Raw genomic sequence first — 24,837 nt, forward strand, 5'->3', positions numbered from 1 at the left:
TGTAGGAAATAATCTATATACATTATGTATATATATATATATATATATATATATATTATAATGAATAGTTGTAAAAATAAATTTTAGAAAAACCATTTATCTCTTTATTTTGTATTCATTTGGAGTTGTGTGTTACCCCAAAATTTGATGGCAAGTTTCGAAAAATTGTTCTTTTGAATTTTCCTCTTTAAGCTCCTCTCAAGATTGGTATGATCAGAGTATAGAGAATGATTCCCTAAATGATTAGTCATTGGCCTGGACATTTTTTCGCATCATCATTATCATAGGTAGCATCGCTTTAGATGCTATGGTACGTTTATTCATCCTAGGAAAAGAACCCGCCAGTCAGCTCGGTTACCGTACAGTGCTGCCTTCATATGTTTCACAACCCGACTCCAGACGGTGCCAGTGGCCGTAGATTCGCGTAAACAATTCTGGAATTCTGCTGGAAAATAGGATTAGCGGCTGGTAAGTAAGGCTTTAATTATTAATTGTTTTATACTGATTGTGATTTAGATGATTATTAGTGGAAGGTATTGCGTCATATCGTGTAATTAGATATGTTGGCTGATTCGGGCCATCCATAGCCAGCGTAAAATTCCGCCGGGGGTATGCAATGCAAACGCCAAAAACGTCCCAATTTTCTCTGAAAGTCAGTTTTTGCGCGCCAAAACAAAGAATATTCCGTTATGGCGCCCCCGTCAAAATAAACTTTCATTTTGGCGCCCTCGCCAAAACAACGAAAAATGTCGGACGCAAAAATTGACTTTTTTTCATTTCGCCTTTGGTGCAGTTATTTCCGTTCTGGCACCCCCGCCAAAACAAGCATTCAACCACAGTGAAATCATTTTTCAATTTCGCGCATTGATCCTGTGTTAAATTTGCATAAATTTGCCTATATAGAATTAGAGAAATTTTGACGTTTTTCGTTGCTTTGGCCGAAGCGCAAAAACGAATCTTCGTTTTGGTGGGGGCACCAAAATGAAAGTTCGTGTTGGCGGGGGCGCCAAAACTGAGTTATCTTGGTTTTGGCGGGGTCTGAATAAACTCAACAAAATAGAGGTCAAATTAGATGGACAAAAATCTCATTCATAGAGGGAGTGGGGATTACAAGGTCCGGTTTCACTAATCAAAAAGTTGAGATCAAAATTTTTTCTATATTGCTTTAGTTACCTCATTTTGCCAATGCGGACAACAATTAAAACCGATTGAAGCTGAAATTTGTTGTCTTATTGGGTCCAGGAGATGTCCATGATATAGTAAGAGATAAGTGGTGTGGTGATGATAGACAACTGAGACCCGAAATGTTTCATGAAGATTGAAGCGTCATTGCGACCACAGCCCGAGCTCGTATTCGAAGTTCAGGGGTGAACTGTAGCTTAGATCATCCGATATCCAAGGTATAAAAAGAATGTATATAGTACCTTGTAGGCTATATTGGATGATCTAAGCAACAGTTCACCCGCCAACATCAAATACGATCCCCTGTGATTGCGACAGGAGCAGCAAGTATTTCAATAGGCCTTGTACCTGGATATTATTTTATGTGCCGAAATTGTTTTAGTGTCTGCATGATCAAAAATAAAACGAGGAAGAAGTCTCTAGTTGAATAAAAAAACCAGTGGGGCGTACTATATAAAAAACAATTTGCGCTTATTCTTAAAATCCTGGTTCTGTTGAAGATATCTCAATATCAACAATCGTCGGACAATGACTTCATTGAAAGTCTATAGAGAGATCGGCGGCCGATTTCATCGAAAAACTGGTTCTACGCGAATAACATAAGATATATGCGGCACAACGTTCTCTAAAGAAAGGACGATTTCCGCTGTAATATTTACTGCGCGAAGATCCACGGTTAATTTGACTTATTAAGGTTTGTGTTGACTGTTGCTCGGGGTGTCTGTGTCTACGGAAATATCTGGCTTTAGGCGAAAGCGCTAGAAGCACCGCTGAAATCGTTAGATTTTGGAGCCTTTTTTTTCCACTGAGTGGAACACGATTACTGCTGGTTAGGCACCTTTACGAAATTTGCCATGGATTATAGATTATGAAAGGATTATTTTAAATGCATATTTTAAGGTAGGCAGGTATTAGGCCGGAGCGGAGGAACTGTGCGTCTGTGAATTTCTTCTTATTCTTAGTACTTTCCTAAAACATTTCAATTCACAATTCCTATCCTTGTTGCCTCTTGTCATTAGAGAAATGACCGAGACCCTGACAGCTAGTGGTTATAGAAGTTTAATGCTCAATAATCTCATTCAGCGCGATTATTCTGTATAAAGTCAATAGATTCTGTATAAAACATTAAACCATGAGACCGAAATTGATAATAGACGGAATAATAGGGTCGGTCTGCGCTGCCTGGTTACTAGGGCAGTTACTAGGGCACTTATCGATTTGCGGTACAGCGTTAAGTAGTTCTCGTTCAAATAATCAGGATATTTTTCACCACAATCAATAACAATCGGGCATAGTTTGTGTTAACTTGTGGATTTTTCGCGTCGAAAAACTTGTGTCCACTTTTTGATTCGGGCGACGCAATGATACCCTTGACATAACTATAGTAGTATTTCATATAAAGATACGAAGAGATGTAAGAGATCTGAAGAGAGTTGTGATGCTATCTTAGAAATTTGTTCCAAATATTAATATTGACTAAGGCCTTCCTGGAATTAATGCCAACTTTACCTTGAAATTCGTAACCTAGAACCCATCAGTTATACGTAGAAGTAAAGCTAGAAGAATTTAATTGATTTGTTTTTGCAAGGTTCTAGCAGAGAGCAATGGTTTCTTAAGTATGAAAGATAGTCGGGATAACAAAATGATTTCCATTTATATCAATCATTACTCACTTATTACACTGGTGGCAATCTAATTACTGATATGAATAATGTATACCGAGCCAGTAATATTGTTAATTATTCTCTTGTGGATTTGTGTACATAATGGTAGATCAGTTGACCACAACATCGAAGGCAACCTGAAGTACGTGAGCCAGTTGAAAATTTCACCATCATCAAAATGTGTAAAAATTTCTTTCATCTCAATATATGATATGAGCCGCGATCACACGGAGACGATTCGGCCCGGACCAAATTGGCACCGACCAGGCTCCGGCCAAATTTGGCCCGTGCTTAATTATAGAGAGCGCGTTCACACGCAAACCACTCACTCGATACTAAACAATGCTCAAACAAAGCAAAGTGGATCATTTCCGGTGCCAGTTGCAATTCAAACGCAATCATTTGTCTGGTGCTAAAATTTGGCCGGGCCTGGTCCGACGTGTTTGGTCAGGCCAAATTTGGTCCGGGCCAAACAGGCTCGGGTCCATTTGGCACCCGTGTGAACAGTTCTTCCGGGCCAAAATTTGGCGCGGGCCAAAAATGCTCGTGTGATCGCGGCTATAGTTTTGGATAAAGTAGTTTGAATCTGTTTTGTTGCACGAAATCCTGTAGTTTGGTAAACGATTTACTCGGTAGCTGACCACAGTTTGATGTGAGATAATTCCGTTGACCGCTTTCTTCTAATTCTTGAAATTACGAAGTTCAAACAAACGTACGTGACGTGTATACACAACTGTATAGGTATATATATATATATATATATATATAGGTAAACATGTTTCTTGTTAAATTTGTTTGATAACGAGAAATTAGTTCGGACTTTCCAGTCATAACAAGTATTTGAGGTATTTGAATAGATCGGGTATTTAGATTAATAGTAAGTTCTAACGGATTTAGACTTGTCACGATAGACCGTCTGTAGACGAGGAAGAGAGAATTCCGCAATAATAATGAAAAACAGTCCGAAAATGTTATTGGAGCTAGCGTAGTTTATTCGACTTTTCAACTATATTCTAATAGTCATCTTCAGTAATATTGAGTTACAACAGAAATTATGAAAATTTCATACTGGATTGTATATAAATATATTTGATATATCTATGTATAATTCAGAGACGAAGAGACTAATTTAAGTAGTCAAGAGATGATACAAACTAAAGAAAAATTAACGTAGAAACAGTTACGCGCTAAAACAGATGTTTTTCATTCGTTTTTATCGTGGGATTCTCTTTACATTATCGTCACAACTCGTTTACAGTGTTTATTAAACATTAAATTAAATTAATCAATCGTGACCGTCGACAACTTTGACCGTATAGAACCGAAATGAATGTAGCCTGGTCTTACATCTAAGCCTTCGCAGTTCAAGTCATCCCCGGTCTTCGATTACATTTGGGTGACTTATTCGCGAATATTCCACATAGAAGCCCGTGCACAAAGACGTAACGTTTTAAGCCTAGCGCACATCGACACTGCGATTGGAGACAACTAGTTGCTACCGAACGATTACCCCGCGCACATCGAAATCTATACAACCGGTCAGTTGCAGCAACTGCATGGCGCGTGTCGATCGTCGAGATCCAGAGCGCGCACATCGACGGATATGACTGCGATTGAGTACAACCAGTTGCTCAAAAGTAGAACATGGGCAACTGGCTGGAACTGGAGATAGATCGACGCTTACCAATCGTAAGCTCGCTCACATCGACACATTCAAGCAACTGATCGTATCCAGCCAGTTCCTCTCATGCGCTGAAAACTGCCTTGCAACTAGTTGTCTCCAATCGCAGTGTCGATGTGCGCTAGGCTTTAGACCTCGGTAAAAGTTGGCTCGACAGCCAAATAGCTGAATTCAACGGTATGAAAATCATTCTCTCTCGTTCGAAGTTTAACCGCAAGGCGAAAACATGTTTTTGTGTTTCACTCGTCGGTTCATCGCTGGGTCTTTCTCCGATCAAAAACGAAAAACGAAAATTATAACGTCGTGAAGTAAGGATAAAAGATAAAATATGCCCGTTTGGTAGAGCGGATAATTTTGGATATTTTCACAAGCGTCGGGGTCGTCCGATAGTTTCACAAACAAGTTTCTTTTTTCTTCGAGGTTGTTTTTCTTTCCCCGACACAGGTTCCGTTTTGTCGATCAATTTTTCATAGCGCGACCTTTTCTTTTGTTCGAACGCGACGAAAACGACGAAAACGTATTCGTTAGTATTTTTCCGCTCTCAGGAACTCTTAGGTTTGATTTAGGTTTATTTATTTCGCTCTAACCAAACATTGGTACAAGAATTTGTACAATAAAATTTATAATTTACAAAACTTAAAAACAAGAAAACAGAGATACACATAGAATAGAATGATAATAGAGATAACAGATAATATATTGTTATTTACAAGCATTAAGTAATTGTGACATTTTAAAAGTGTTGGGTCTATTTACATAAAAAGGTGTTAAGAAAACTCTTCGTATATTGTTTAGTTTGGAACACTCAAAGAGAAAATGGAATTCATCACCGATTTTGTTAAGACTACAATATGTACAAATACGTTCGTTTCTATCAATATTTACATTGCTGAGTTTGTTGGCATCTAATTTACGGCTACCGATCCGAAATTCAGCGAGACTATACACGAGGTGGTTCGGTACAACGGATAAATAGTTTTCATAATCATTTTTAAGTTTAATGATTCTATAATTTACGCATATGTCACTATTTTGCAATTTTTCCCTCCATGTCTGAATGTATCTATCTTTTAGAGATTGTTTTATGATGTTTATCGACCGTAGATCGATTACCTGCTCTTGCCACACATAGTTCAGCCCACAGTTTTGTATAATTTCCTTAATTTGGCAAATCCAATCAGATACATATAAATCTTTTCTGTATAAGTCGTACAAAATATCATACATTACTAGATTCAGCTTTGACTTGTTAGCATTCAAAGTTTTGTTCCAATATTTAATCATTCTAAGTTTAATAGTAGTCGATAAAGGTAATCTGCCAGTCTCGCCATATATCATAGTATTATGGCAAAATTTCGTTACTTTTAGAACTAATTTACAAAACCTTGTGTGGACTTTTTCTAGTATATCGATATTTTCATGGCCCCATATTTCACACCCGTACAATAGAATTGGTGCCACACAACAATCAAATAACTTAAAAAGTATGTCTGGAGTAAGATTACATCTTCTGCCTTTTTGAATAATAGCAAACATTGCTCTTTCCGTCTATGCGCGACGCTATGAAGCATCTTAACGCGCGCGGTTGGGTAAATATTGTCCGGGAAATCCGATTATGTCATCATCTGCCGAAAAAAGAAGCGAGTCTCTCGCAATTGGAGAAGTCAAATTATGACATGCTTTCAGAGATTTTTTCGGCTTTGCTTCGGTAAGGCTAAATAAAAATGATACCTCGTTTCTCAGCAGCGGCCGGGTCATTTTCATAAAATTTGATCGAATTTTTGATTAGTTCGGTGTGATTCAAGAATAGGGGACCATAGCAATATATATATATGTAGTGATAGTAATCAAATAAGTAATAATAATAGTAATTGATAATGATGATATATAATGATAGTAATATATATAGTAATTAATGAAGATAAGGAACTAAACCTAGCCACTAGTCCCCTATTCTTGAATCATACCATTAGTTCATTTCTATAACTGCCGGGTCTGTTACGGAAAAATCTATTACGATCAAAAAAAAAGTTATGTACAGGGTAGATAGACGGCTGGTCGAGTCAACTTTTAAGCTAAGCAGTAAGGAGAAACCAGGTATGAATTTTGTTAGCCTATATAGAACATAGAAATATCTTCGAATATATAGGTGTATGTCTGCACTAGAATTATGACTCATTTTATTATTAAAGACCCTTTACAATGATATAATACACAGATGATATTTGTTTGTATACATGTGTAGGGCCTACACGAGTATATATGTTAATTTAGAATTTACTCTAATTGGCACCGGTTCAATTTATGATGAAATATTGATATATCGCGAATCTGACTTTCCAGGATCTCTACGATATGCTATTGTATATTATTACCATTTGTTTAATTAGACAGCAATTTGATATGACAAAAGGTTGTGAGATGAAGTGAATTAAGTAGAGCATTTTGAAAGACAAATTTTGTTGAAATGTGCGATCGGCGAAATCCCAAATAGTTCCAAACGTTTAGCACTTCCAGAATACATTTGGCAACCCTAAAAGGGTAGGCCCTATTTCATATTTGTATCCATCCCAATTCCCAAATGTTAAATCAGTCATGCCAGTCCCTCCTACACGTATTGATGTTGAATCCTGTGTTAAATATTTAGCTACAATATTTCTTATGGTCATCCATCCTTTTCTGGTCAACCAACTTTTCGCCTCCCTTAAAAGATGAAAGAAAAAAGTTCTTTGCTTCGGTGAGGCTAAATAAAAGTGATACCTCGTTTCTCAGCAGCAGCTGCATTTTCATAAAATTTGATAGAATTTTTGATCAGTTCATTTCTATAACTGCCGGGTCTGTTATGGAAAAATTTATTACGATTAAAGATTCGCCTCCGTAAAAAATAATTAGTAGCCGGATATCGGGCGCACGCTTACACAATAGACAATAGAGCACTTGTTGGCAAATAATCAGAATCGTAATAGTAGGCAATAGATATATTGGCAAAGTCGTTCTGACCACGTGCCAAAATTATCATTTCGAACAATAAACGCGTTATTTTTTCTCCACCTCATGATTTCCGGCGTTTGCAAAATCATTCGACTATGTCAAAACATTTACAGTGAAATAGAATTGCGTATTAAAGCGTTCAACGCAATTTGTATATTCGATATCATTATAACACTGTGGAATACGACAGATACAAGTGGGAATATTTGTTTAGCTCGATGGATTATTTAAAAGTTGGAACGAAGTAAGTTTGATATGTGTACTTCGTTGTCGTTTAAGCAGTGAAGGTTAAGCAGGGCTATATTTGGCGGGGGTCTGACACCTAGTTCTCACATTATACTCATGATTCTGTATATAAAGACTATGTAAAGTTATGATAATCATTCTCATTCCGGGATGCAATAAAGATTGTACATATAAGGTTTTAAATGCCTTGTTGTTCCTGATGGAATCCTGTATCGCTGGTGTAAATGCTAGTTCCCCAGCCAGCCTGCCGATACAACAACCAGCCGGTTACAGCAGTTGCCCCCTCCTCCCAGAAATTTTGGTTCAGCGCCCTTTTTTGCAAATGATATTATTGTTATATCCTGTCGAACTGCAATTTTCAGGGTTTCTCTGCCCCCCTCCCAAGAAAAAATTCAAATGTTAGGTACGACCCTGTTTAGCATATTTTTCTCATAGATACAAGGTCAGCTTTTCTGTAGGCCGTTCGTGTTATGACAAATGTATTGAGAGATGACATTAGCTGCATTTCTGTAGCTCTATGTATATTTCGAGAACGACCACTAAAAGGGATATGTGTTTAGTCAGGAGTCATTCAGGGGCGAGTACTTGAATTCCTCCTGGAGGCAATGATGATAAAAGCCGCGATCACACGGAGACGATTCGGCCCGGGCCAAATTGGCACGGATCAGGCTTGGGCCAAATTTGGCCTGTGCCTAATTAGAGAACGCATTCACACGCAAACCATTCACTCGATACTAAACAATACTCAAACATAGCGAAGTGGAACATTTCTGGTGCCAGTTGCAATTCAAACGCAATCATTTGTCTGCTGCTAAAATTTGGTTGGGCCTGGTCCAACGTTTTTGGTCAGGCCAAATTTGGCCCGGGCCAAACAGGCTCGGGCCCATTTGGCACCCGTGTGAACAGTTGTTCCGGGCCAAAAATGCTCGTGTCATCGCAGCTAATGTGTCTTACCCATGGACACTACTGTGTGTAGTACCAAAAATACATGTATTTTGGTAGTACTGGAACCCAGGGGCCGGTTGTATAGTCATGGCTTAGACTTAAGACCAGTCTAAGACCAATTTCGTTCTATAGCCAATCTAACAACTTAAGACCGGTCTCAAGATTTAAGACTTTTGGACTTAAGTCTCGACTGTGCAACTGGCCCCCGAACTCGAAACCTCTCACCCTATATTTATACATACTCAGGTCCTAGTTTGGTTATTATAAACTGAGACAATGATATTTATTAAATCCGTTAATCTGTTAATCTGTGGTGGATTAGTGCCACCTGTTGGGATTATAAACATAGTGTTTGATATCCAATAGGGGATTAATATTAAATCTCTCTATTAAAACAATGCAGTACCACTACCCTGTACACCTGTTCTCTATGTCCCCAGTGCATTTACCATAAAAAGCGCCTAAACTGCCTAATTTTGTCCAATCTATAATTGATTCCAATGAATTGAGATATATTTGAGATATTCTCCGAAATACCGATACTATCAGTCTGGACGACTGTCTGCTAACAGGCTATTTTATTGTCGATAGGTAAATATAGTATTTTTGTCAACTATTCTCTCTTTTCGTAGTCGCCGACTGTCTGCTGTTTTATTACCGATAATTACTGATAATTATTTGCTTGATATTTTCTGATTTCTTTTCTCGTGCTTTGGTTCTTCAATCTCGGATAGATAAGACATTTCGAAATATTGAATTGTTATTTAGTTAGAAAATTCGTATTCTAATTTCCCCCTGGACTCGTGGAAATGAACGCATTATAGAACCGAATTCGAACCGACGAAATCGGGTCCTGGCTCTTATCCATTTCTTTTTTATAGATCAATATTAGCTTCATAAGTAATATTTGACCTGTAAGTCTACATATATTCTCTCGTTCGATCGTGTTCCACATACCTGACGCACAATATCGAACGATCGATTTACCTATAAAAAGATGATCTAATTCTTACCGAAAAGGATTCTAAAATTAGCAAATTTCTTTTGTGCGCGAGACTCGTGAATCCTGGCGGGTGATTTTCATTTCATTGTTTCTACCGTCGAGACGTTTAGAAGTTTTGCCGACCCTGGAATTATAGTTGTCTTTTCTCACAAAAGGCTTTTTTGAAAATCATTCATTTTTCAAAGATTGTTTCGGATTTTCTTAAGAAATTGCGCAGGATTCTATCGAATTCAGATCATCGCGTGGAATGGTCTTGCGCGTAGAGGTATGACAAATTATTTTCATCTCAACGAATATATTCGAAATATTTATAGTTTGCGAGTCAAAAAACGAATAAAGTTATATCAAATTTTTGTTTAGAATTCTAAATCAGAATTTAGTTGAGGTAAACATGAGTTGAACGTTGAAAAATCAAAATCGTCAATAGCTTTGCATTTATTCATTTGCAATTTACCTTAACAAATTTCGTTAACACTTTATAAGTCTGTATAGTTCATATTTCAATAGACTTGTAATAGTTGACTGGTGTCTGTCGGTCTAACGGAACTCAATAGTTTATTTATTTATTTATTTACACGGCAGCTATGACAATGTCGTTTATTCGTCCCGTCTTTTGGTCGTATAATTGTGAAGACGGTTATTATTTCGCAATATGTACCCAAACCCCGGCGTACGCTATCATTCGAAATTGCCGCTTTTTCCCTACGTTCAGAATTTCAATACGGATTATCCATACATCTCGGCTATGAACTCTTTGCGATTGTGTGAAAGGTATTTTTCTAGACGTTCTCTCTATTTTAATATCTGATTTATTTGAAACTCATTTTCTTTCATATTTGAATGAATTGTTACGGAAAGTAGTTGTAACGGATTCACTCTGTCGCTGATGGTAAATTTAGCCGTCGATTTTTCTTTTGATGTTTCGGTTTTTAGCCGCTTTATATTTTCGCGAAAACTTCTTTCGTAACTGAATTTTTATGTGTGACCGCACTAAGATGCACTCGCGGTGTTTTTACTGTGGGAATTCGTAAATTCGCTATTTTGTGGTTTTTCGACGACAACCCTTCGGTTAATTGGACAATACGTATGCGCAAAGGTATTAAATTATCAAAACGTTTTAAGTAGGCCCGGTATGTGGGAACTAGATAGTGTTCGTGGTCAACAGTTCTGGCAGTGTTTCTTATTAAAATGACTTCAAGCTAGCGACTTATATATGTCCAGTGTATTTGCATTAGAAGTCTTTAAGTGAGATTGAGAAGAAGAGATAGGATTAGTCTTGGCCGATTCTATACCCCTTAGTAGGTTATATGAATTGGAAAAAACTGTGAAAAGGCATTTGTATCTCCTTTGCTGCGTTTTTCTGAATTCTAGCCAGAGATATCGAACGTCCAATATTTCGAATCTAATTCAGTTTTTTCTTATGTTTGTTTTTCGGCAGGTTTTTGACCGGGAGTTGATTAGTTAGATACACAAGCCCGCAAACAGCGTCGACAACGATGAACGATAATGAAAACCGTTCGAATGAAGAAAAAATAGTCGACGATTAACGTAGAAAAGGAAACTATCGAAAAGAAACGACGATGCCTGAAAACACCGAAACCAATAAACAATCGTCGTCGAGTCCCGATCGGTTGTCACGACGACCGAGCGTTCTTACGGCCTATCACGACATCGCCGCAGCCGTTTTTAGTCTCGGCCGCACGATGGATGTCGACGAGTTATTTCTCTCAGCTGCCAGAGTAAGTTTCCGTCACCTGGGTTTCACTTGCGTGTTGAATCTACTTAGTGAGAAATTGCGGCTATTTAACGTCAATCGTGTATAATTGACATTGCTAAACAGTACAGCCATCACCTTGAACTTTAGGTTTACTAGTTGGCCTAGTAGTAATATTTCAGTCTCAGTCTCACCATGTACATTGGCGAGTCTTTCCCATCAACTGCCAGAGTAAGTCTCTGTAGATTTACATTGGGGAGTCTTTACCCTTAACTGGCAGAATAAGTTTCCTCAGATGTACATTGGATGAGTCTTTCCCCTCAACTGCCAGAGTAAGTTTCTATCAGTATCGCGGTTTAGATTTGAATCTATAGGACAAGTTGTTTTGGTTCTTAGATTTGAAGTTACCAGTAGTTGGTTAGTTATTCGAGCCAGGACTGATGGAATTCATGTTTCCCCTAGAAGACGTCCGTGTTCAATTCTAGAATTAATCGTTGTGAGTTTGTTTGTTCATTTGTTTTTGCAGGATGGAGAGTTGGAGAAAATGCAGAATTTTCTGCAAAGAAGAGACACGATTGTTAACGTCGATATCAAAGATAAGCGTACAGGAAATACTCCATTAATATGGGCTGCGAAGAGAGGACATCCAAAAGTAAGTCTTCAGATACAAAATGTTTGCACTATATATCCTACCTCACTGCGGGGATCTGACCCTGATGGCATCATGAGACTCTCTGTCATGTTCCTCCCTTGCAGGGATTTGAACCTGATGGCATCATGAGACTCTGCCATGTTCCTTCCTCACAGGGATTTGCCCCTGATGGCATCGTGAGACTCTGCCACGTTCCTTCGGGATTCCAACCTGATCGCCTCATGAAACTCTGCCACATTCCTTCCTCACAGGGATTTGAACCTGAGGGCCTCATAAAACTCTTTGTGAAGTAATCAGAATTTTTATGTTTCAGATTGTGCATTTACTGCTGAAACACGGTGCTGACCCGACGTTACGTAATTACGATCTAAAAACAGCTATCCAGGTGGCGTCACCGGTAATCAAATCGATACTGTTGAATTCGGTGGAGAACCCCGGATCGTCCCATCGTCATTTACTACAAGCCGCGTGGCAAGGAAACGCAGATATCGTTCGCAAAATTCTGGTATGGTCAAATTTCATGAAAACCCGCTTCACTTTCTTTTTCGATCGTAATATTTCACATAATTTCACAATATCCGTGTGATATTACAGAAAGAAGGTCGCATGTTGGATATAAACTGCAAGAATGCGGACGGATTGACGCCGTTGCTGTTGGTTACTCGAGACGCCGACATGTTCGAGCGACTGTCTCATCAACAGAAGGGACGCTCTGAATACAACCCGGTCAGCGTCGTGCTCGAACTTATCAAATGTCGCGGGTAAGAATATTTCTGCACATATTTCAACGTAAATGTTTATGTTCACATGCTCTAAAGTACTACGGTTAATAAGATCAAAATACACTGTATACAAAGGTTGGAAATGGAATTTATTAATCGAGTATCGAAATCATACGTTAAAAGACGTAATATCATCGCGAGTCCAAAACTCCAGAAGGTTATCCGCTGCGCCACTTAAATCAAAATCAATCCTAAATACTGAACTGTGAATGAATCATATTTTCAAATCACTCAATTTCCAAATTGATCTTAATGATCTTATTGATGATAATGATGAAATAATATTAAAAGTAATGAAAATAAAATTTGTCTTGTATAGCGCTAAATCAACGCTCAGGAGTCATTTATCACGCCAGGTACCCATTTACTCTGGGGTGGAGAGAGGCAATGAGGATAAGTGTCTTGCCCGGGGAGACTACGGTAATGAAAGGGGTTCGAACCCACGACCTGGCTTCCCACAGTTGAACGCTCTAATCACCTGGCCACACCGCTCCGATTGATGTACATCGGGAAAGATTTGTGTCTGTTTTTTCGAAGATTACCGATAATTCGTTACAGCGACATCGACTCGACGGACAACGAAGGAAAGACGCCGCTGCATTACGCCTCCAGTTCTAAATCGGCCGTATCGAGTCAACTAGTGAAAATACTGCTGCAGGAAAAAGCGAAAACGGAAGCGCGCGATAAACGCTGTTTCACTCCGATTCACTGCGCGTCGGAAACGGGTAATATCGACATCGTTCAGGTTCTCATCGACGGAGGATCGGATGTGAACGCTCGCGGGTTCGCCGGCGCTACACCTCTACACATATCGGTACGTCGTTTATCGATTCATTCGTGCGGTAGACTCCGTATTATCGTACGCCCTGTGCAAATAAGTAAATGTTCGAGATATCTCTACCTTCATTCGTGTCACCGATGACCCCCTCGATGCTCCCTAGAAATTCGGATTATCTCGAGGATAGATGTTAGAGATTTTCCTACCCCGATTTATAATGATAACAACGTATCATCGATCTGACTGCCCCGGAAAAATTTATTGGTCCCATAAAATCCGAAGCAAGCTCGAAGTCTACTGTAATTTGATCGGGTCAGATTATAGAATTTCTTTTACACCAATATTGATTGTACGATTCCAGGCGTATAAAGGACACGATCGCGTGGCGTCGGTGTTGTTATCGAACGGAGCCGATGTAACCGTCGTCAACGACAGCGGCCTGACCGCCGTCGACGTCGCCAAATCGAAGAAAATCAAAACGACGCTGAGAGAAGCGTGGGTCGACGCGACGCAGAATAAAGTCGAGAAGGCTCTGCTGAATCCAGTGCGACCGCCGACTAGAGAAGGATCGAAACTGTCTATCGATGACATACGACTCGAGGTGAGAAATGATTTGAATAATAACGTTCCTTTGCTAATTACACTTTCTAGAAAACCTGTCTCTAATCAGACACCAAAAATCCAGAAATAATTCTATTTATTGAAAACCACCATTTCTAAACAATCGCTCTGTTTCATATCTCTATTACAGGGTAGCACTCCTCGCACTCCTAAAAGTAAGTGGAATTCTTAAAGATTTGTGCGCCGTTTTTATGTACGTAGCTAAATTTATCTAATGATAGCGTCGTGTATTCGTTTAGGGCCGTTTTCGCGTCAGTTAACAAACGCGGAGAAAGCCATGTTGGCCGAAGAGAATATGATGAAAGATTTAGAATCGGGACGATACGCTACGCCTACCCCTACACCACTGTAAGTAACCGATCAATTCGGTTACTGGAGCCAGTTTTATAGATTAGTACTTTAACACGGGGGCTCACTCAATTCATTTTCAACTAGATAAGCCCCAGGGTTATAGGCAATACCAGTCTATAAAACGAGCCCCAGGGCCCAGTTGCACAGTCGTGACTTAAGTCCAAAAGTGGTCTTTAGTCTTAAGACTTGTCTTTAGTTGTTTGATTGGCTATAGAATCAAGTTGGTCTAAGGCTAGTCTTAAATCTAATTCATGACTGTGCAACAGACCCCAGGGGAATTACTCGATTGAAAATGAATCAAGTTGGCCGCCCCCGCCCCCCCCCCCCCCCGGTTAAAGATAATGCGAGTCTATGAAGCCAACTCCTGCACTCAGTCATTCATTTCAATCAGATGTATTTAATCTCTCGTCTGTTTCGTAGGGACAGTAGTCGTCGAATCGGTGCGTCCGGACCGTTACGTACGTTCCCTGCCGCCCGCAACGATCGTACGCCGAGAATCGACGTGTCCGGAAATCCGGTGAAAACGCCCGAACAACTGCTACGACGAACGCAGAGTCAACGCGCGACGGGTAGCGCGAGAAAAAACTCCGACCCCGGAGTGAGCGGCAGGCGTCCTACCCTACCTGATATCAATTTACGATCTTGTAAGTTTTTAATAATGAATATAGTGTAAATCCGTCGGCCTACTGTCACATCCTTCGTTGCAGTGGTTTTATTAAGCTGCAGTTTGTTTGAATAGGCCCTAGCTCTATCAGAAAGTAGACCCATGCTCCCTCGACAGGGATTCACACTTGTTGCATCACATTTACATGAAACAGTACATATTGTAATGATATAAATTATGATAAAATATGTTATGCTATCAAATCCTCGCAGTGATTTGAATAAGACTCAGCAGTAGTATGAACCAGTAGAAAAATTCTCTTCGACGTTTTGAAACTGATAGGATTGTGAGAATCCAAGCCCTTGTTCTAACAGAAAGTAGACCGATCCTCCCTCAACAGGGATTTACACTTGTAAAACTACATAAAACTATTGGAATAAAACAAAACTTCATGTTAACTTGATATTATCAGACTATGAAAAAAAATGATATTTTCATTGAAATCCATGATATTTTCAATGAAATCCATGATATTTCCAATGAAATCTATGATATTCTCTGGTAACTGAGAACTGGTCTTTATTGATTGTTTTGTATCTGTTGTTGTAGCTATAACTAGTATGACTGATGAAGAATCATCACCGGCCTATAACACTAAAGTTCCACCAGCCGTCGTCATCAGTTTAGACAATGACGACGTCGTCGAGGATCTGATGTCGTCGAGTGGCGCCACCAGCAGTCAGACAGCTTTTCAAAAACGTCGCCGCCATTCGGACGAGCTTCGATCTCCGAGTCTCAACGATTTGGCCTCGTCTTGCGATGACTTCATATTCAAAGGTACGATAATTTACAACGCGTATCTCAAACCCTGCGGGTAAATTCAGGTACCTTTACTGAGACTATTGACTATTTACAGGTCGTTCGTCTACGAAAACGTATCTAGAAGACATCGAGGATGTTTTCAGTCCGCCGCCTCGGTTGACGCCGATTCGAACGCCGGTTCCGTCTGCTAATGATCGCTCGCGATTACGCAATCTTGACACGATCAATGAAACCACAAGTGAATCTCTGAAACTAGATCTGAGTAGGTTTATCAATATTATTCAATATTATATCCATTTCCAACACAGGCTTAAGTCCCATTCAATTGAAACTAATCGCAGTTTATCAAGTGTATACAGAAAACCCATGATTTAACGATTAAATTCTGTTAACCAGTCCTGACATTTTGGAAAGATTTCTTCTTTCCATCTTCAGAGATTTAAAGAAATTAAGAATCTTTCTTTTGTGGGTTTTTGATATACACCTCATTCAAAATTTTACCAATTTTCAAAACATAGCAGGTCCAATAGTGGTCATAATACAGTAAACTGAGTGTTAGTAAATTCATTTCATTTTACAGGCGCTCTACAGACGTCAATAGATGAAGGTGTGACGTTCGATCAACTCAAAAATCTGCCACAACCGACACAAACATTTATTACACAATTAGGTCTTTCTGAAGTCACTTCTGCTAATAAGGTGTGTATGACTAACAGACGAGAACTGTCTGTCAGAATCGTGGTTAAAGCGTGATAACTTAAGATTTATTTTCTTACAGGAAAATCAGCCCAAATCAGGACCGGACGCCGTTAAACTAGCGTGCGATAACGTGATCGAATTGGTGCGCGGAAAATCGATTCTCAAATCGGAGTTCAACATCGAGGAATCTCGCGGCAAAAAAGCGAAAAAACCCGACGAAAACTCACCGCAGAGCAGTAATAACTATTCGTCGTGCGTGAGTACGTTGTCGACGCCGTCGCCCCCGCCTGGACGGGACGATCGCGTCGTCGACCCGGCGATCAGGATTAACACGACCGCGAAATTACCGGGTAAAATCGTGAACAACAACTACCAGACTACGGCGGTGAAAAATCCGACCGTTCGAGACGACAGCGATAAACGATCGTCGGGCAGTTCGTCGGTCGCGAGTAGTTCGACTTTGACTCAACACAGCAGCCGTCCGGGTAGCGAGATACGCGTCGAAATCGGCGGTAAGGATAGTCCGAAAAGTAGTAAAGACAGTCCGAAAGTTAAGAAGCCGTCGGCGAGCGCGTCTCCGAAAGAGAATTTGGCAGCCGAAGCATCCGCGAAGCTTCGCGCCGCCGCAAAGGATAACGCTATCAGTCGAAAACCGGATGAAAGTAATTCAGTTACTAATCGCGGCGCGCCGGAGATGGATAATAAAATTCGATCTCCGGTCACGATGCAACAAATACCGGAAGTTTCGCAAATAGAGGAAATATCTCCGGCTGTCGAGAATAAAACGTCTGCGCCGGTGAAGGGTGTTATTTTCGATAAAAATGGCATTAAAACGGTGCCTACGTATTCCATAGAGAACACGACGAATCAGCAGAAGTCCGAGATGGGAGCGATTACAGGGCAGCTTAAAACTAAAAGTGTTTTACCTCGGCAAGAGTCGGGATCTAATGAACCGGCGTCGAAAAATAACAAAGCACCACCACCGAGTAGAACGGAATCTTCAGTCGTACCGAATTCTGTAGTCAAGAAACCTGCACCCGCGAGTGCCTCGAATAGCGCATCGGCGAAATCAGTTACCGCTGCACCATCTGGTGACCAAAACAAGAACAATTCGCCTTCCGCTGCCGCTGCTGCTGCTGCTGCTAAACCGGTTTCAAATTCTTCTCAAGTGCCAAAAACTGTTAATGAAAAAGTCGCGACGAGTTCGCAATCCGTTCGTACAAGTGTTACGCTGATCAGTTACCGCGATGATAAAACTAAACAAAATCCAATTGCATCCGCTAAATCTGGAAGCGTTTTGGCGAAGTCGTCAGTGCCCGCGACTGGAGCCCCTGCAGCTTCTAATAAAACAGGAGGAACGATTACAGTATCTTCATCATCAAATAAGATACCTGTATCAACAACAAGTTCATCTGCTACATCAAATTCTGCAAATGAAATAAAAATGGCACCTGCGGACAATGAAAAACCAGCTGGCAGCCGATTACAACAGTTAAAATCAGTGGCTAGTCGTAATATGGGTAAAACAGAAGAAACATCGAACGCAGCAGCAGCGACAGCTGCGATGAAGACAGCCAGTAAAACGGTAGCTCAAAGCCTCGAAAAAGCCATAGCTCAAACGGCTAAATCGAGTCCAAAGCTCGTAAAGAAATCACCGCTGCTCAGCGAGGAGAAAGTCACCGATCATATCAAACTCGGATTCTCCGGTTTGAAAGCTTTGTTCAATGACCGTCCGAAGAAAGAGCTGTCGACGAAGGAACCGGCGAAAGTTGAGAGAGATATGCCGCAACAAACGCCACTCGTTTCGGAGATGTTTACGGATATAAAAACGAACGAGCAGAAAGAAGCAGCAGGCGGCGGCCAGTTGACGGTTAAACGCACGAATACGTCAATGTCGAAGACGAATAAAAGCGCCGTCGGACAACGTAACGCTCCAAGTTCCGCGAAACCTAAAACAGCGTCGCAAAAAACGAATAACACGACGTCGAATTCCACGGGGAATATCGGTAAAAAGAATTCTGGCGCCGTGACGACGACGACGAAGAAAAAAGTAACGGCAGACGTGAAAGTGTTCGTAACCACGCAATCGAGAGCGCCGGCGCCGAAATCGAGTAAAACATCAGCGAAAACGAAAAAAGGCTCGAGCGGCTCGAAACGAAAGGGAAAGAAAAACTCGTCGAATAAAGACGCCACGCGTATGAGCTACGGAGGACGCGATCCGTCGAAAACGGCGTTCGTCTCCGGGATCGGTTGGCACGTCGCGACCGATTGTAATGAGAACGTCGACGTCGCCGCCGTCAAAATATTACCCGATTCGTCGGACGAAGAATCGGGCGACGACGACGACGAGATTCCGGAGGTGATTGAAGCGGAGCCGGTGGCGCCGCCTTTGCTTAACATCCGCGGTTCATTCTCGCAGTTCCCGTGCACGGGCGAGGATCGTCCGGAGGTGATCATCGTGTTACCGGAGGAACGATCTCGGGCTACGGTCGCTGTGCGCGTCGCGTCGCCGTACGAAGCGCTCGAAGAACTCGCCGAACGAGTTCACGACAAAATCCATTTCCGTACGCCGTCCCCGCAGCCGCCCGTCGTCCTACCGCAAACCGTGAAAACGATTCGCGAGTTCTCCGACACGGCGTCGGCGACTTCCTCGACGAAAACGTCTGAGTATATCAAACCGATTAAGATGTCGAACGAGGCTCGGGGCGATTCGGCGGAAAAAGCCGTCGGAAATAAAAACGAAGAAATAAACGACGAGAACATCGACGAGATAATCGACGAAATATTGACGATCAAATCGGACGCGGCGACTTTGAACGACTCGATGACGAACGCGATGAGACGCAACATCGATTTACAGAAACAGATCAGCGACAATTCCGAGGACGGCAGCTCGATTCTGACGCCGTCGAATTCGTATCAAACGCTGCCGGAAGCGATGGCCGTTTTGCACGCCGATAATTTCGATCAGATGCGAATGAAAATCCGAACGGCGACGAGGCCGGAGCTTTCGATAAAAGAAGAGGCCGGCGGGAAACCCGACGCCGAATCGGTGGACGGGAAACTCGACGCCGAATCGGCAGACCGTGCTGCGGCTTCCGGAGAAGATAACGTCGCCGTAAAGCCGCCGACCGGACGGCCGAAATCGGCGGCTGGAAAGGGTCACGCGACGAAAGGAAAAACGCCACGCAGCGTCGGGCTGTATAAAGAAATCAAATCATCGCAGCAAGAATTCCCAGAGGTAAAAATATTGATCCTTTATATCCGATTACATGTACCTTTATATGTACGATTACCAGCTTTATAAGCTGAATATTAGGTTTCACATTTCGACTTAAAATTTCAGGACGGCGGAAATCTTTCTCGTTCGGACTTCGGCTCAGACAGGTTAAGCTTAGCGAGCGACAGCGTCGGAGATTTAGCGCAATCTCCAATAGACGGCGTTCCGATCGATGAAGTTACGAAGGAGATTCTCAATTCAACCGACAACAGAGTAAGTAAACTACAGTTCGTTAGATACAAATAATGAGTTTCGTAATTTGCCAACCGGGAGAGTGTTCGAGACACCTGCTTAACTACTTCAGTGGGCGGTACCTTGCTTATAAGATTCTCAGAAGGATCCTGCTTGGTGGAAGCTGGTTTCGACTTGATAATTGATTGATTTTATCGAATGGAGATAATTTGAAAATAAAAAAAATTTCCCCCATTTTGTTGTATAACGGGCATACCGCTCTAGTGCGTCTACACTGCGGTGCGGTGTATCGTTAGTCACTAATATTTCACTTTCCTTGACAGATGCCGCTATCTTTCAATATATATGAAACTAATTACGTGGATACACCTTGATGCGGTGTAATAGCGCAGTCCATCACCGATTTATACACCACAATGCGGTGTAGACGCACTGAAAGGGTTAAAGAAAACTCTTCAGACTCCATCTTTCTCATTTTATTCGTGTGGGACCCTCTGTATATCATCGCACAACACGACCATAGTGTTTCATCAACGGTTATCGATGAACTCGTATTCAATGTTGCTATTGTTTGGTTTTTCAGACGTATATGAGTCGCATCGGGCGTCGCAGTCGTCAGTCGACGCGTCCTTCGAGCGCGATGAGTGATTTAAGCAGCGTTGGCGATAAAGAAGAACTCATCGGCTGGAAGAAAGGAACCAGGATCGGTCGCGGAGCTTACGGAACCGTAAGTAATCGACACTGTTTCATCTCTTTCTCTGAATGGGCTCTGAATGGGCAATGAATTTATAACTATTATTCATATTCGCCAGGTTTGGCTCGGTTTGACGGACAGCGGAAATCTGATCGCCGTCAAGCAAATCGAACTCAATACGCAAGACAACAAAGCTAAACGCGAATACGAGAAAATTGAAGACGAACTGGAATTATTGAAAACATTGAAACATAGGAATATCGTCGAGTGAGTAATTTGCGTTTAATCGAGGTCTGTGGTTAGAATTGAAACGTTGAAGTCATTGTTGTCCGCTGCGTCGTGATTTCAGATTTTACGGCACGAGTCTCGAGGACGGCGTCGTCAGTATTTTTATGGAGTACATTCCCGGCGGTTCTATCGCTGATTTACTCGCGCGATTCGGAGCGTTGGAAGAAGCCGTTTTCTCTATCTACACCAAACAGATTTTAGAAGGTCTCGAACACATACACAGTAAAGGCGTAATTCATCGGTAAGTTTAAGTTTTAACAGTGAACAACCGAATAAATTACGATGAATTAATCTAAATGACATTACCTCTCAGACTAGCATCATACAATGTCTACAGTTGAGCGAGCGGTGTCGGCGAGTCTTAAGAGCGTTTGACTGTGGGAAGCCAGGTCGTGGGTTTTAACCCCAACGTTACCGTAGTGTTCCCACTTATCCTCATAACATCTCTTCACCCAGGAGTATATGGGTACCTGCCCTGATAGATAACTCCTGAGTGCCTAGTTGTTGCTCGGATGTTACTTCTCCCCAGGAGGAGGTGACTGATACATGAATAACATAATAAATATGAGTTATAGGCTAGGGGTAATAATACCGAATTTGGAGCACATTTGAACTGACAGTAGTGTCTTACACCTTGACTAATTTGCCTGAAAAAGCTACAACTTGCGACCGCTTGTAGTTATGATGAAATCTAGTTAACCTTCAAAGTACTGAAAACAATCTGTTTTCACAATTCCTGTCATACACCTGACCAATAAATTCAAATTTTGATATGAATTCTCGAAAAAATGTTCGGTTTTCTTAGTTTATGATTCAGTATATCATACGTAAACTTGATTTTGTTATCGAATTCTCTCCAATTCATTGAAACTTTCATTTGTCTTTTTAATATAGAGATATAAAGGGTGGAAATGTGATGTTAACTCAAGATGGAGTGATTAAACTCATCGATTTCGGTTGCGCCAAACGACTCAGTTTGAATCATAGCGCCAGTAATAAACAGATGCTTAAATCGATGCACGGAACGCCGTATTGGATGGCACCGGAGGTCGTCATGGAGACTGGACACGGACAGAAGTCCGATATCTGGTAAGTTGATATTTTGATTTAAGTCTCGACGATCAAACGCCGTTGTACCTAAACGAGAATCTTTCATCTATCTTTCATATTTCAGGAGCGTCGGTTGTACGGTGTTCGAGATGGCCACGCGACGACCGCCGTGGGCCGAAATGACTCCGATGGCGGCCATCTTCGCTATCGGATCCGATAAACCGATTCCGCAACTTCCCGACAAGTTTTCGGCGGAGGCGCGATCGTTCGTCGAGAACTGTTTGACTCGCGATCAAGACAAACGCGCGACGGCCACGCAGCTGCTCAGACACGCATTTATTTGCCGTCACGTGCGACAAAAGCACAAACGATCGAACAGTTTCGCTCAACTAACGAATACTTGAACAAACTTCACGATTGTTACGGATACTGAGAGTCGTTTCATGAATATGTGATAGATAATTGTGCTCTTAACTTATCACTTCAGGACATTGCGAAGCGTGTTCGAGGATTCATTTACCTGTTGATCGGGGAGAGGAACGACCAAGTCCGTGGAATCTATGATTCTAACCTGTCAATTTCGGATTGACAAGACAAGTATGTGCAAGACCGATGGCTTGCACTGTTTCCTCAGTTCTGGTCATCTCAAAAAGATTACACATTATATACTATGCTAATTAGACATTATATACTATGCTAATTAGACGTTATATACTATGCTAATGTCGATATATTTTGCTGTTCTATAAAGTTAACTCCGTCCTCGTTTACAAACTTATCTAAATGATATGTATTTTAATATCTTTTTACGTATGGAATTTCATGCAAGAATCATCCGTCCAATGCTGTAGAAAATGTCGGTCCAGTTCCGCAGTTCTCGTCTGACAATTTACCTCACGACTGAGGAGCTCGGTCTCGTCTATAAACGCAGTTAATGTAAGATTTTTAATGCAGTTGAACTGAGAGCTGAATTGTTTCGAATACAACTCCGTGAGATGTTTCGTTTTTGTTTTTGTATTCATTTTACAAAGAGATTTTTTTTTACTTCAAACTTGTATGTATTTTTCATCGCAGTAAACGTGTACACAAATCTAGAATGTAGAAAATGAATATAATGTTTTATACCGAAGTAGTTAAACATGTATCGACAGTGATTTATTATTAAACGTTATTCTATGATGCCAAAAGCTGAAGTATAAGCGACGATGCTAATGTATTTATGTATGTCAGACTATGGTCAGTACAACAGTATGTACCGTCCTGTAGATTTTATTTTATATGTAGTTTACATTAGAATGAATAGAGAGTTATTCATATATGAACATAGATGCAATGTTAGACCGTTGAAATACTTCAAAAGATCAACCCTCCAGTTACCAATTTGCGAATCATTATTTTTAGCCTCGATCACACAAGCGTTTTTAGCTCTAGACAACTGTTCACACGTGTGCCAAATAGGCCCGAGCCTGTTTGGCCCGACCAAAAACGTCAAACCAGGCCCGAGACGAATGATTGCGTTTGAATTGCAACTGGTACCGGAAATGATCCCACTTCCCTTTGTTTGAGCATTGTTTAGTATCGGGTGAGTGGTTTGCATGTGAGCGCACTCTTTAATTAGGCACAGGCCAAATTTTGCTGGAGCCTGATCCGTGGCAATTTTGCCCGGGCCAAATCGTCTCCGTGTGATCGCGGCTTAATTTTACTTGTTCGTTTTCCAGATCTGCATCATAAACCTGAATTGTTTAATCTATTCTATAGATTGTTTTGATAGTCTATTGGTAATATTGAATGGTATTATTTTGTTATAACACTAATGATGGTCTAGTCTGCTCTGCTACTAACAAAATGTCTTCCAGTAGAATGAAGAAAATGGATAATAAACATAGTGTAGATGATTCTCCTCTTTTACTTTTTTCTGCCTCTCCCAAGAAACCCATTGAGTAAAGTGAGGATTGCTATGGTTTAATGATGAAGGCATCTTGAGACTCGGCCATAACCAGGAATTCTTAAGGGCAGTTCTTTTGTCCAGAAGTTTTTCCAAGGGATATTCTAGACAAAATGACCCATAAAGAACCCTAGTTCTCCCACGACATGAACCTGGGTCTCCCAAGATTCAAGTCCCATGCGCTAACAACTGCATCACTTACTTGTATAATCAGACAAAGTTTGGAAGTTTTTGTTGAATGAGACCAGTGGCTGCTGTGGTAGTGACCAGTCGGGTGTGGTTACCTGTCACGCTTGTGATTGGCTGAGATAGCAGTTCATGGTCAAGACCTCTGTGGCTATGGGTTTATAGATTTAGGCAGTCTAGATCTTCATGTAGCTATGGCAGTGATAGAACAAACTTGTGGTTTATTGATGAAGGCAGTCTGGATCTCTAGAGGGCTTTGGCAAAGATTAGAAGAAACTTTCTAGATGGTCATGGTTTATTTAGTGAAGGTAGTTGAAGATTGGAATGCTCTATGTGGCTGTGGCAAAAAAACACTGATTCTCTAGAACAGACTCATTGTTTATAGGTGAAGGCAACTGAAGATGAGATTGCTTAATGACTGTAGTAAGAGGGCAGTCACTAGAACAGAATTGTATTGGATCGTATCA

The 24,837-nt window shown here is 41.0% G+C and overlaps 1 protein-coding gene across 1 annotated transcript; it reads left to right on the forward strand.

Annotated features, from left to right (window-relative positions):
* The first annotated feature begins 11,292 nt into the window (after positions 1-11,292).
* On the forward strand, positions 11,293-24,134 carry LOC141912936 (uncharacterized). Its single transcript, XM_074804370.1, has 19 exons — positions 11,293-11,451; positions 11,953-12,078; positions 12,392-12,583; positions 12,673-12,839; positions 13,419-13,674; positions 14,000-14,239; positions 14,390-14,414; positions 14,499-14,607; positions 15,031-15,254; positions 15,824-16,051; positions 16,131-16,298; positions 16,617-16,735; positions 16,815-19,976; positions 20,082-20,228; positions 20,791-20,934; positions 21,020-21,168; positions 21,251-21,430; positions 22,084-22,278; positions 22,364-24,134. The coding sequence occupies exons 1-19, from the start codon at positions 11,293-11,295 to the stop codon at positions 22,641-22,643; spliced, it is 6,270 nt and encodes a 2,089-aa protein (XP_074660471.1). The 3' UTR covers positions 22,644-24,134.
* Positions 24,135-24,837: the final 703 nt, after the last annotated feature.

The sequence above is a fragment of the Tubulanus polymorphus genome, chromosome 11 (assembly GCF_964204645.1).
Source record: "Tubulanus polymorphus chromosome 11, tnTubPoly1.2, whole genome shotgun sequence".
NCBI lineage: Eukaryota > Metazoa > Nemertea > Palaeonemertea > Tubulaniformes > Tubulanidae > Tubulanus > Tubulanus polymorphus.

Bases quoted from the DNA above. Each gene is read 5' to 3' on its own strand.
- LOC141912936 (XM_074804370.1), top strand. From the start codon at position 11,293: ATGCCTGAAAACACCGAAACCAATAAACAATCGTCGTCGAGTCCCGAT. The intron at 12,079-12,391 runs GTAAGTCTTCAG...TTTATGTTTCAG, and splicing joins CGAAGAGAGGACATCCAAAA to ATTGTGCATTTACTGCTGAA. The intron at 20,229-20,790 runs GTAAGTAAACTA...TTGGTTTTTCAG, and splicing joins TCAATTCAACCGACAACAGA to ACGTATATGAGTCGCATCGG.